Genomic DNA, 13,166 nt, shown 5'->3' with positions numbered 1-13,166 from the left:
ATGGACTGAACTAATCCCAGGCCTGGTTCTGCTCTTATTTGCTAAGTGATCTTGGCTAGGTCATGTCATCTCTCAAAGTCTCTTGAAACACCTGTCCTGAAGGTTATTTCAAGGATAAAATAACACTGCTGAGGAACTTAAAGGCTGTGGAAATGTAAAGGAGGAAAAATTTAAAAATTTTCCTCCATGTGGCTACTTCTCAAATACACCCAGCTATTTCACTTTTCTTTTCCATGGGATGGTCTTTATCCCTGTCTCCTGTACATTGTCACGAACCTCCGTCCATAGTTCATCAGGCTCTCTGCCTATCAGATCTAGTCCCTTAAATCTATTTCTCACTTCTACTGTATAGTCGTAAGGGATTTGACTTAGATCATACCTGAATGGTCTAGTGGTTTTCCCTACTTTCTTCAGTTTAAATCTGAATTTGGCAGTAAGGAGTTCATGATCTGAGCCACAGTCAGCTCCTGGTCTTGTTTTTGCTGACTGTATAGAGCTTCTCCATCTTTGGCTGCAAAGAATATAATCAATCTGATTTCAGTGTTGACCATCTGGTGATGTCCATGTGTAGAGTCTTCTCTTCTGTTGTTGGAAGAGGGTGTTTGCTATGACCAGTGCATTCTCTTGGCAAAACTCTATTAGCCTTTGCCCTGCTTCATTCTGTACTCCAAGGCCAAATTTGCCTGTTACTCCAGGTGTTTCTTGACTTCCTACTTTGCATTCCAGTCCCCTATAATGAAAAGGACATCTTTTTTGGGTGTTAGTTCTAAAAGGTCTTGTAGGTCTTCATAGAATCGTTCAACTTCAGCTTCTTCAGCATTACTAGTTGGGGCATAGGCTTGGATTACCGTGATATTGAATGGTTTGCCTTGGAAACGAACAGAGATCATTCTGTCGTTTTTGAGATTGCATCCAAGTACTGCACTTCGGACTCTCTTGTTGACTATGATGGCTACTCCATTTCTTCTAAGGGATTCCTGCCCACAGTAGTAGATATAATGTTCATCTGAGTTAAATTCACCCATTCCAGTCCATTTTAGTTCACTGATTCCTAGAATGTCAACATTCACTCTTGCCATCTCCTATTTGACCACTTCCAATTTGCCTTGATTCATGGACCTAACATTCCAGATTCCTAGGCAATACTGCTCTTTACAGCATCAGACCTTGCTTCTATCACCAGTCCCATCCACAACTGGGTATTGTTTTTGCTTTGGCTCCATCCCTTCATTCTTTCTGGAGTTATTTCTCCACTGATCTCCAGTAGCATATTGGGCACCTACCGACCTGGGGAGTTCTTCTTTCAGTATCCTATCACTTTGCCTTCTCATACTGTTCATGGGGTTCTCAAGGCAAGAATACTGAAGTGGTTTGCCATTCCCTTCTCCAGTGGATCACATTCTGTCAGACCTCTCCACCATGACCCGACCGTCTTCGGTGGCCCCACACGGCATGGCTTAGTTTCATTGAGTTAGACACGACTGTGGTCCTGAGATCATGGCATCTGGTCCCATCACCTCATGGGAAATAGATGGGGAGACAGTGGAAACAGTGTCAGATTTTATTTTTTTGGGCTCCAAATCACTGCGGATAGTGACTGCAGCCATGAAATTAAAAGACGCTTACTCCTTGGAAGGAAAGTTATGACCAACCTAGATAGCATATTAAAAAGCAGAGACATTACTTTGCCAACAAAGGTCAGTCTGGTTAAGGCTAAGGTTTTTCCAGTGGTCGTGTATGGATGTGAGAGTTGGACTGTGAAGAAAGCTGAGTGCCGAAAAATTGATGCTTTTGAACTGTGGTGTTGGAGAAGAGGCTCTTGAGAGTCCCTTGGACTGCAAGGAGATCCAACCAGTCCATCCTGAAGGAGATCAGTCCTGGGTGTTCATTGGAGGGACTGATGCTGAAGCTGAAGCTCCGATACTTTGGCCACCTCATGCGAAGAGTTGACTCATTGGAAAAGACCCTGATGCTGGGAGGGATTGGGGGCAGGAGGAGAAGGGGACAACAGAGGATGAGATGGCTGGATGGCATCACCGATTCGATGGGCATGAGTTTGAGTAAACTCTGGGAGTTGGTGATGGACAGGGAGGCCTGGTGTGCTGCGATTCATGGGGTCAGAAAGAGTCGGACACAACTGAGCGACTGAACTGAACTGAATTCATTTTTATGTTTAAGAGGCAGATTTTCTCATGGCATTTTTCTACACAATTTATCCAAGTTGCAAATATCTTCATTTGGCTCATAGGGCACAAAACCTACTGTCATTTTAAATGAAAAGCAATGTTATCTATTCACATCTTCATTTTTTCTTAACTGGTTCTTGCATCAAAAAGGTTGCTTCTCCCATCTTAGGAACTCTTCAACATGCATGCTCAATGCTAAGTGACCACCCTGACTGCAAAAGGGTGAAGGAGAAGGTGGAGGTCAGTCTAAACCCTCATTCATCAGGGTAGGTAAGAGGCACAGTGGAGAGAGCATAAGAAGGAAACCAGGAACTAAGATTCTATGACAATGAAAAGGAATGGAAAAACAGTGAAAATAGAAAAAAGGAGAAGGTTGGTAGGGAGATTTCAAGATAGGAGGCTCTTTCCACATAAGGTAAATGAGGAACTGCTGGTGAAGTGGTACCTAGCTCTCTGAAAAATGAAGACTCTATACTTGAGGATGGGAACAAGGAAATGAACTAATGGCAAGGCATGCAAGTGTCTACATGTAGTCATGCCCTGGCCAATCTGAGTGTGAGTCTGCCTGCCATGTTCATGTTAATAGGAAATCTTCTGAGATTTCCCATGCTTGCCCCAGTCCATTCCTGCTTCTCTATATGAGGAGGGATGATGCTATCAGAAAAGGCAAAGGAAAGCAGCTCGAGGGACACAGAAGTTTAAGGTGTCAGGAAGCGGCCACATTTCATCTTCCAGTTAATCACTGGGACCTTGGGAGATGTGGAGGCTTTGGGAAAGAAGAATTAAGAGATGGACCTGCTTAGGAGCAAAAAATCTGTCATAAGGAAACACATCAAGTTTACAGTAATTTTTAGGAGAAAGTATTTGGGAAGCGGATCATAATAATTATGGCCTCATTATGCATAGAAAGAGTCACAAATAGAATTTAACCCTAAGATGTAAATACAGCTTTCCAGGTACATTTGAGAATAGCAAAGAAAGGACCCATGATTAGAATGTAACCACCAGTGGGGATTCCCTTGCATAAAAAAAGCCATGAGTCTGTGGCCAATATAAAAAAAGAAAAGATACTGTAGTTGAAACATATTAGTGAACATCCTTGAGCCTTAGGTACCAACATAGAAACACAGACAGTTTTATACCTACAGGTATACTACAGGTCACCTGGCCAAGAGTAGGAATAGATAATGTGCTGTTGATGAAGTTTACAAAGACAAAAATCAAGAGTAGGGTGGGCATGGGAGGGTTTCAACTAGACAGACGCAAGAAGTTGCATTCTACTAAAAGTTAAAGGGAAAAGGTGCTGACATGCCTGCTAATATAAGCTTTCAGATGGCAAATAAAGAAAGAAGCGAACTGCAGCTTTGAACCAAATCCCGACAGCAGTTCCTGGCAACAGAAATACCAGAAACCTTAGGAGAAATACACTGTACTATCTTTTAGTTCAAACTCACCAAGAAAGAAATGATGAGAATACTGAAGATTGTATCTTAAACTTTAAAACAACAAGTATTTTAAAAGTTCAGGAAAAAACTACATATAATTGTTATGGGTCAAACTGTGTGCCTCCCACCCCGTCAAAATTCTTCTGTTGTCATCCTAACCCCTAGCACCTCAGAAAATGTGACCTCATTTAGAAATAGGGTCACTGCAGACGTAATTAGTTAAGATGAGGTCACACTTCAGTGGGGTGGGCCCCTAATTCAGTGTGATTGGTGTCCTTGTAAAAGGGGAAATTTGGAGACAGCCGCACAGGGATGTCATGTAAAGATGAAGGCAGAGATATGGCTGATGCTTCTACAAGCTAAGGGATGCCAAAAATTGCCAGCAAACCATCAGAAGCTAGGGGAAAGGCACAGAACAGATTATTCCTCATGGCCCTCAGAAGAAGACAACCCTGATAATATCTTGACTCTGAACGTCTAGCTTCCAGACAATAGTTGTTGAAGCCACACAGTGTGTGGCGTTTTGTTGCAGTAGCCCGAACAAACTAATACAATGATGTTAAGGCCTGATTAGGAAGATAACTAAAGGGTGAAAGCTCTTAGGAAACTATGCAATCACAGAAAGTTTTGATGAAGAAGGAAAAAAAAGTATCTAAAGAATCAGTATGACTGTCAGGAAATGTGCATAATAATCTTGGTTTTCAAAAGGGAAACAAGTGAATTTTGTAAAATAGAGTCTTTATGTTGATTCTAAACTATTGTCTCTGATTCCACAAACTAGCACTTCAGAGAACAAGAGTAAAAATAACAGGCATTGGAGGCACAGCCTTTGAGTCTGGGCTCATATCGCCCTAGCTGTTTATGCTTCTGTGCTCAGCCTTTCTACCCTGCACACTTGAAGCATCATGGAATGCTGCCAGGGCTGAGTCACCATTTAGACACGCTCCGCTCCGCTCCCCTCCCCATCCCGTGCTCCCAAACTCATCAGTATGTAAGATTTCAGCAATTATTATACCTCTTGTTCCATGAGGCTAAACTCATCTGTCACCATGCTAGTAATACATTTGATCACTCATTTCAAAAGGGGTGATTAAAAATAAATTTAATCATCATTAGCTGATTTAAAGTATCACTATCTAGAAAAAAATTTTCTGCTTTTAAGGTTGTATCAGGGCTCAGTTATAAAATCAGTCTTACTAACCTCCTCGAGCAAAGCTATTGGATGGGTTTACATCCAAATGTCCTGGCACTACCTGCTTAAGCACAGTGGACATTCTTGAAGTCCTCCTTTCAGTCCCTAAAGTCAGCCAAAAAGAAGAACAAAAACCATGTCGTTGGGGTTAACATTACTCAAATGACAAAAAGTTATCTTCATGTGTAGCATGTCTAATTGCTGCCAAACATTGTACTTTTTAAGTACCCAAAGCTTTAATAGAGATAACAAGGCACTGTTACTATTTCCTCAGAGATACACACATCTGCAAGATTATAGAGTTAGGTTTGGCAAGTGCAATCAGAGAATTGAATGATAAATGAAGCAAGGCATGCATGGTGTTACTTTACAAGAAAAGCCACTGTCTGCTTATGTTGAGCTAATTCAAATAGCTGATTAAGCCAAGGAGACCAACTTCTCAAGTCACATGCTCCTGTGTCTAACACATTAGGGTTACCTCTACATGAACCCTTTGGGGTTCCATCACATGATAACTGAAACAGAATATTAGTACAAGTCTTAATGGCTTCATCCAAATCTAGTGAAAACAAACTGTACTGCAAATCATAAAAGGCCACAGAAATTTCAGGAATTTCAAACTTATACATGATGATTTTAATAAATATACATTCAATAAACATGTTCAACTTACATATTCAACTCTAATACTGATATTTCAAACTTTGTGTAAAACAGATTTCAGAAAAAAAAAAAGCTCACATCACTTTGTATTTCCTACCACCTCTCCTACTACTCTTTTTAAAAGGAACTAACTGAATCTCTAAATTTGGTTACTATTTACTAGAAATTTATAGTGGTACCCTGATAAAAGCTAAAGTTACAGCACCATAAGGTAAAACATTAAGGGGTCGTGTTGACAGAACAATGAGAATAACTAAAGAGGCTAACCGAGGAATGAATGTGACCTTTTCACAGTTGTCAAAAAGAAACGCATTATGTCAAATCTTACCTGGAGACAGAGCAAGTGTTGGCCTGACAGTAACAGGGTTATTGCCACTGAGTTTCTGATGGACAGAAACGGCACTCAGTAATGCTTGCAAGTACTTTTCTTGTTCTATGCTACTGGAAGATTCTAAAGAGGAGGTAGGAGCTATAAAAGGAAAAGATATTAAGTAAAACCATTTCTATATTAATAAAACAGGCTCTCTCTATATACATATGCTTATTCCTTCTATATATGGTCTTCCAGTTACCACACCCAAATATAGAAACCAGCCCCATTTAAAACTCCAAACTTAAATGGCTAATCCTCCGATGATAATGGTTTTACCAACATCTACTTCCAGATTGCCTCATCATCCTCCCTGTAAGAGCCCAGGCCTGAAAAGCCAGCACACAGTACAGGTATAGTTTTTCACTATCCAACCAACTCAAAATAAAGATACACAAAAGACAACACTTCCTTGATGACCCATGCTTCTGTTCGGGAGCAGAGGATGGAGTGGGTTCCCTCAGCATCCCAGAATGAGCAGCAGTGAGACTTCCCAATACCAGTAACTGTATTCCAATTCTGTCACATTGGCCTAACAGGGAACATGAACTTGTAGTGGGTTGTTGTGGGAAGAGTGCAGGAAGAGGAGGACATAGGAGCAGCTACTGCTCAGTTCCCTGGTCCTTCTAAAACAGGATCAGAAAGTACGCACAGATGGAAACAACAGTGAGAGTAATTCCGGTTGGAGCGAGTCTCAGCCTGGCTTGCGTGGAATAAAACAGAATCGCAGAAGATGGCCCAGGTACTCTAAAGTGGTATTGGGAGGGGACTGACTAGAACAACAGATAATAACAAATTTTCTTACAACATGACTAGGAAATAAATAATTAGCATTACTATCTTATATTTTATCAACTTTAAAGTGCCATCATATTTTATAAACTCTAAAATGCCATTAATTATAAGATGCACTACTATTTTATTTAATGAGACTTAAATAACTGCCATTTAAGCCAAGACAGAATCTTTCTGATCACATGAACTGTAAGTCACATTCCCATTTCAAAGATATTGAAATGTGAGCAAATGTGTGAGTTCAAAAACTATGAAAAACAATAAATTTATATTATACTGAAAAATCAGAAATGAGTGGAATAAGACAATTTCAAGTTTTCCAACTAAAAGCTCAGTGATATGCTCATAATAACGCTCCTGAGATTATTCATTCACTTTATGTAATCTACATATGCTATGTTCTATCATCCCCATTATGTGGCTTGAGAAGATTCCTTAGGGCAGAAAAAGTTAAAAGCCAACTGCCTTCAATATACATACGTTGAGACTCCATGCCAAGTGGAATAACAATAACAATATAGCCCACCAGGCTCCTCTGTCCATGGGATTCTCCAGGCAAGAATATTGGAGTGGGTTGCCATTCCCTTCTCCAGGGGATCTTCATGACCCAGGGATCAAACCTCGGTCTCTTGCATTGCAGGCTGATTTTTCACTGTCTGAGTCATAAGGGAAGCCAATAATATAGCACTGTGTGTATAATGTCCTCAGTCAACTGAACGATCAAAGACATGCTGGCCAACTTTGAACTTTCAGGAAGGAATGGATGAGAATAAAGAAAACAAATCAAAAAGCACCTGGTGCTACCTACTGAACCACTGAACTTGAGTTTGCTCATTTCCAAACAGGGAAGTCATTCCTAAATTGAATCTGGTGTCTGAGAGGTCCTTGGTTAAATTTTTTGAGCATCTGTTTTAAGCTAGAGGCTATGAGAAAGGTTAGCAAAATATTGCTCCTGACTGACCGCAGACCTCAAACGCAGTGCTCAGAAGTGTCCTCAGAGAAAGGGCACCGTACTTAGGGTACACTTTTTCTTACGTTGACCAGCCCCTAACTTCCTAAAAACCTTTCCGTTTGAGTGCTCCAAAGCCAGGATTTTGGTCAGTAGGTTGCTGACTTTTATGTGTGTGTGTGTGTGTGCGCATGTGACATGTAGGAATGAGATAGGATGTCATATATCACATAGGACAGAATACCTATTTACTTCTGAAGCTATTAAATATAGCTGAATGCTTCCCCCCAAAAAAGAAAACAATTATTATTATCTGTTTCCATTTGTGGATACTCTGGTTTGCTGAAATGAAAACAGCCTAGAACCAAAGACTTTACTATGTTAATTTCTATTAAAATTCAAATATAGACAAACATATTAAGCAAGATGTCAAACTCAAGGCAGAACCCCACACTGTCAACCCCTGCTCTTAAACAGTACAGACTGTACACAGCACACTGGAAAAGTCCACGTGTGAGAGGCTTGATGGAAAGGGTACAACTAGCATTCCTGGAGTTTACTTCCTTAATTTTTAGAATACCCAGAAGTGGAAGGATCAGAATAGTGCTGTAGAGAGTTGCTTACCTGCCTGAGGGGAGTTCTGAGACTTGAAAAGGCCAACCACTCCCTTCCCATGGAATCCTCCAGATCGGAGGAGCAGGGTACTGCTTCTTGAGTTTCTCCAACATACAACAGGCAGGCGGTTATGTCGATAGCAGCGGGCTACTCTTGGTAAACTATTGTCCTGTACAGCTTGAGGTACAACTAAAAGGCCAGGATAGCTTCAGGGAGATGGAAAGGAGAAACAGAATGATTTGGGTGGGTAAGGCAGGGTGGGGGGAGGAGAAGAAAAAAGAAATGGGGAGAGAAAGAATACAAGAATATGAATTTCATAAGTTCACAGTAATTTTCTAAGACTCAGAAACATTGGTGGAGAGATAAGACATATATTTCAAACATGAAACAATTCAGTTCTTTAGGGGTTGAGAAGAAAAGGCCTAGACAGTGAAAACAACTAATTCATCTACTAATCTTTTTCTTTTTTAAAATAAGCCTTCTTCAGTGATACTGCAAGCTTTTGCTGAGTAACGTTAAGTGTAAAAATTAAAAATGTCATACAGAATTATTAAAAAGGCCTCCATTAAACAAGATTTCCCTTGCCTTATATACAACTTGAATAAAGATTGCAAGATTAATGTATTAATGTCAACTTTATGAGAATGACAAATCAAACTGTCAACTCCTTGGATTACTGAAAAGACAACAGAGGATAAAGTACACTAACATTTAGAATGCCAGAGATGGTGAAAGGATTAAAAATCAAAACCAAATGACTTTTGGTATGAAAACAATATGTTCAAATGTCAAGTGAGTGTAAATATTTTATTAACACTACATGTTGATAATTTAAAAAAAAGATTAGCTCATAAAGTTACAGGATATGATGCTGGGAAAATTAAAAACAGACAAGATAGATAAAAACTTATTTATCTTGTTTTTACAGATAAGTACAAGAAGACAGGCAGCCTTCAAAGCAGTTCTTTAGTTTATTTGGAAATATTAAAGAGATTCCTTGTTAATAACCTCCTAACCTCTAATCTCATGTCTTTTGTGTGTGTGTGATTTTTTTTTTTTAGAATTGTGGTAAACTGTATCTAACATGAAACTTAACATGTTAACCATTTTCAGTCCACAAATCACTGACATTGTCACAATACTGTGCAATCAATCACTTCCAGACTTTTAATCCCTTATCTTGTTATAAGTCAGTGCTGAGAGCAGGGAGAGAAAACCCAGTATATGGTTATATAACCTTTAGAGATTAGTGAATGCCAATTTTACTTCTCTCATTTACCCAGAGATTCCCTGGAAGCCTAGTACTTTCGTGCTTCAGGTTTACAGGCTGTCTTTTTCTAATACCACAAACTGATAAAGTGTCATAGCTGTAGGCATAATCATTCATGAAGACTTGAAAAGCAGTTCCATTATTAGGGTCCTACGTTTCTTTTCTTTTTTAAATTACAGTACAGTTGATTTACAATTTTGTGTTAGTTTCAAATGTACAGCAAAGGCTTTCTCCTTCTAACTCCACTTTAGTATCTGTTTATTACCCCTTCTGGTTCTAGATACGATAGTGATTTTGTGTATTAGATAAGAGAGTAATGCTTAACAGCTTTTGGTACTGTTTCAGTAACTGGGAAAGAACCAACACACTCCTCTACCCCATTCCCCCATCCCTTCCTTCCTTGGCATTAGCACCACAGACCATGCTCTGCTACACACAGGATCTAAGACTTTCCTGGTCCCAGGCATGGGCCTGAGTGACGGCTGGTGCTAGGGTAAAAAGCGTAGAGCCTGAAGGCCAGCAGAGGCTACTCTCAGGACCAGTGTCATTTAGCATGAAAGATATATCCATTTATCCTGCCACCCACCCTATTCTACTACCACTACTTAGAGCCACCAGCCATGGGTACCGGAGGAAGCCTTGAGGTAGACTGGGCTGCTGTGGAAACTTTTAGGGCTTCTCTCACAGCTCAGTTGGTAAAAGAATCCACCTGCAATGCAGGAGAGCCTGGTTTGATTCCTGGGTCAGGAAGATCTGCTGGAGAAGGGATAGGCTACCCACCCTGGTATTCTTGGGTTTCTCTTGTGGCTCAGCTGGTAAAGAATCTGCCTGCAATGTGGGAGACCTGGGTTTGATCCCTGGGTTGGGAAGATCCTCTGGAGAAGGGAAAAGCTAACCACTCCAGTATTCTGGCCTGGAGAATTCCATGGACTGTAGTCAATGGGGTCGCAAAGAGTCAGACACAGCTGAGTGACCTTCACTCACTCTGGAAGGTGGAAACTTCTAATCAAAGAATAACACATATACAAATGGCCTGAAACATACATGAATGAACACAAAAAGAAATTCATATCATTAGCACCTAGGTCAAGAAAAGGACCATTACCAGCATCCAAAAAACCCCTTGTGTCACCTCCCAAACAGTGTTTCTCCCTTTTCCTCCTCCAAAGATTATCACCAAACATCCTTGACTGCTAACAACATGGATGAGTTTTGCCTGTTTTTTTAATTTTACAAAAAAGGAACAAATAGAATTTATTTTTTTGTGTCTGGCTTCTTTTTCTCAACAGTATGTTTATGAGACCCATCCATGCTATTGCATGCAACTGTAGTCTGTTCATTTTCGTTGTTGTAGAGCTGGGGTCCCCAACCTCTGGGCCATAGATCAGTACCTCCTCTCAGATCAGAGGTGGCATGAGATTAGAAACAGAGCACATAATAAATGTAATGTGCTTGGACCATTCTAAACCCCCACACCGACCTCCCCCTGCAGGTCCATGAAACTGGTCCCTGTTGCCAAAAAGGTAGGGGACTGTTGCTGTATATTATCTCACTATGTGACTATGTTATTTATCTAATCCTTTTATTGTTGATTTTGAGTAGTTTCTAGTTTTTGACTATATAAGAAACAAGTTGCCATGAACAGTCTTGTAGTTTTTCTAGTTTTTGACTATATAAGAAACATGTTGCCATGAACATTTTTGTAGTTGTTTTTTGGGAATATATATGCTTTCTCAGATGGAGTAGACTTTCCAAGAAATACATAACAGATTGTGTACATGTTCAGTACCTGTCTAGGAGTGTAGTAGATGCTGCCAGGGAACTTTCTAAAGTTGTTTAACCAATTTACAGTTACACTAGCCATAAAGAGTTCTACTTGCTCAACATTTTTTTACTAGCATTGTGTACTGTTGGTCTTTTAAATTTTAGCCATTTTTGCAGGTATGACGTTGTCTCAACGGGACTTTAATTTGTATTTATATGAAGACTAATAAGATAAGCACTGTTGGAAGATGGAGGGAACTAAAAGTGCCTACCAAATTGAGAAGGCATCTTGAGAGTAAAGCATGAGGCAGGCAGCTACATAAGTAAATATTACATATATATATATATTATAAAATAATAAAATGGATCAGTTCATTAGAGGGTAACTTACTCACAGGGTGGGATCTATCAGTGGATAATGATCAGGAAACATTCGCTACTATACTCTGAGCCATTGAGGGGCCACAGGACAGTTTTATAGTCAACCTAGGGTATGGTGGTAGGTGCTTGGAAACAGGACGTGCATTCCCAAGTTAAGAATAATAGGTCACTAGTCTCAAGGGCCCTGGGAATACTTCAGGGAAGGTTTTCATCATTATTTGGGAACTAACAGAGCATACAGACTACCTGGTCCTAATTAGCATTAAACAATATCTATTGACTACAAAGCTCTTGACGACAGAGAAGTGATTCACTGGATAGTACAGTGTTGGGCAGGGTCAGCGAAAAGACAGGAGAAACTATTAGGGCCCGATGGCATCAGTTATGCCAAGAGTGACATAAGCATCTTTTTAGATATTTATTGCCCACTAGGATGTCTTCACAAAAGAGGACATCCTCTGCCTTTGGTTATTGCCTTTTTATTCCCCTAATGATGTCTTCTGATATATAAAACTTCTTAATTTATCAATCTTTTACTTTATGGATAGTGTTTTTCCTGTCTTAAGAAATATCTTCTAGAAGCTTTATTTAAAATTTTAACCTTTTTCATGTAGATCATGTAGCTCTACAGATCAGTGGGAATTGATTTTTGCCTGTGCAGTGTAAGGTAGAGGTCAAAATTAATTTTTTCCTTGTATAGATATCCAGCATCATATATTGAAAAAATCTTTTATCTACTGTTTTTAAATGTTATCTTTATCTTAAGCCAAGTGTTCTCGTATGTTGAGATTCTTCTATGTTCCCTATTTTGCTCCAGTGGTCTATTTGTCTATTCCTGTGAACATTCCATACTGCCTTAATTACTGTAGCTTTATATAAAGTCTTGATATCCTGTAATATTATTCTATAAGACGATCCTGCTACTTCTGGCCTTTTGCATTTTAATGTAATTCTTAGAATCATCTTTTCAATTTCTACAAACATTTTGCTGGGATTCTGATTGGGATTGTATTGACTCTATAGGTCAATGTCTGGAGAAATCACAGCTTTAGAGTACTGAATATTCTAGTCCAAAAACATTAAATATCTATTTATTTGCAATCCTTAATACTGTTTTGACTGTACCATGTAGAGATTTTATACATCTTCTATTAGAGTTAGTCCCAAGTGTTTAATAATGTTTTTTAGTGCTACTTTAAAAGTATCAAAATAACATCATTTAAAATTTCATCTTTTAATTATTTGTTTTTGGTGTATATATATATGACTGATTTTTTATAATAACCTTGAAAATTTGCTTCTTAATATAACAAGTTTATCAGTTGAGTCCCTCAGATTTTCTATCTGTATAATCAGATCATCTGTGAAAAGCAGTTTTATTTCTTTCCTTTCAATCTTTCTTTTATTATTTAGTTTTCTAATCTTTTTGTACTTCCTAAGACCTCTAGTACAACACTGACTAGAAGTGGTGATAGTGGGCATTTTGGTCCTGATCTCAGAGTACAAGTTTTCAATATTTTACCATTAAGTAATTTT

The 13,166-nt window shown here is 39.2% G+C and overlaps 1 protein-coding gene across 1 annotated transcript in view; it reads right to left on the bottom strand.

Moving 5' to 3' along the window:
• Positions 1–13,166, bottom strand: part of SBF2 (SET binding factor 2) — a 410,909-nt gene that overhangs the window by 47,532 nt on the left and 350,211 nt on the right. The window contains exons 28-29 of the mRNA XM_043481847.1: positions 8,225–8,421; positions 5,815–5,955 (exon numbers count right to left, since the gene is read on the bottom strand). Of these exons, the coding sequence (XP_043337782.1) occupies positions 5,815–5,955; positions 8,225–8,421 (338 nt within the window). The remainder of the gene's footprint in view (positions 1–5,814; positions 5,956–8,224; positions 8,422–13,166) is intronic.

This window comes from Cervus canadensis, chromosome 11 (assembly GCF_019320065.1).
Source record: "Cervus canadensis isolate Bull #8, Minnesota chromosome 11, ASM1932006v1, whole genome shotgun sequence".
Taxonomy (NCBI): Eukaryota; Metazoa; Chordata; class Mammalia; order Artiodactyla; family Cervidae; genus Cervus; species Cervus canadensis.
This window is presented reverse-complemented; position numbering and strand designations above follow the sequence as displayed.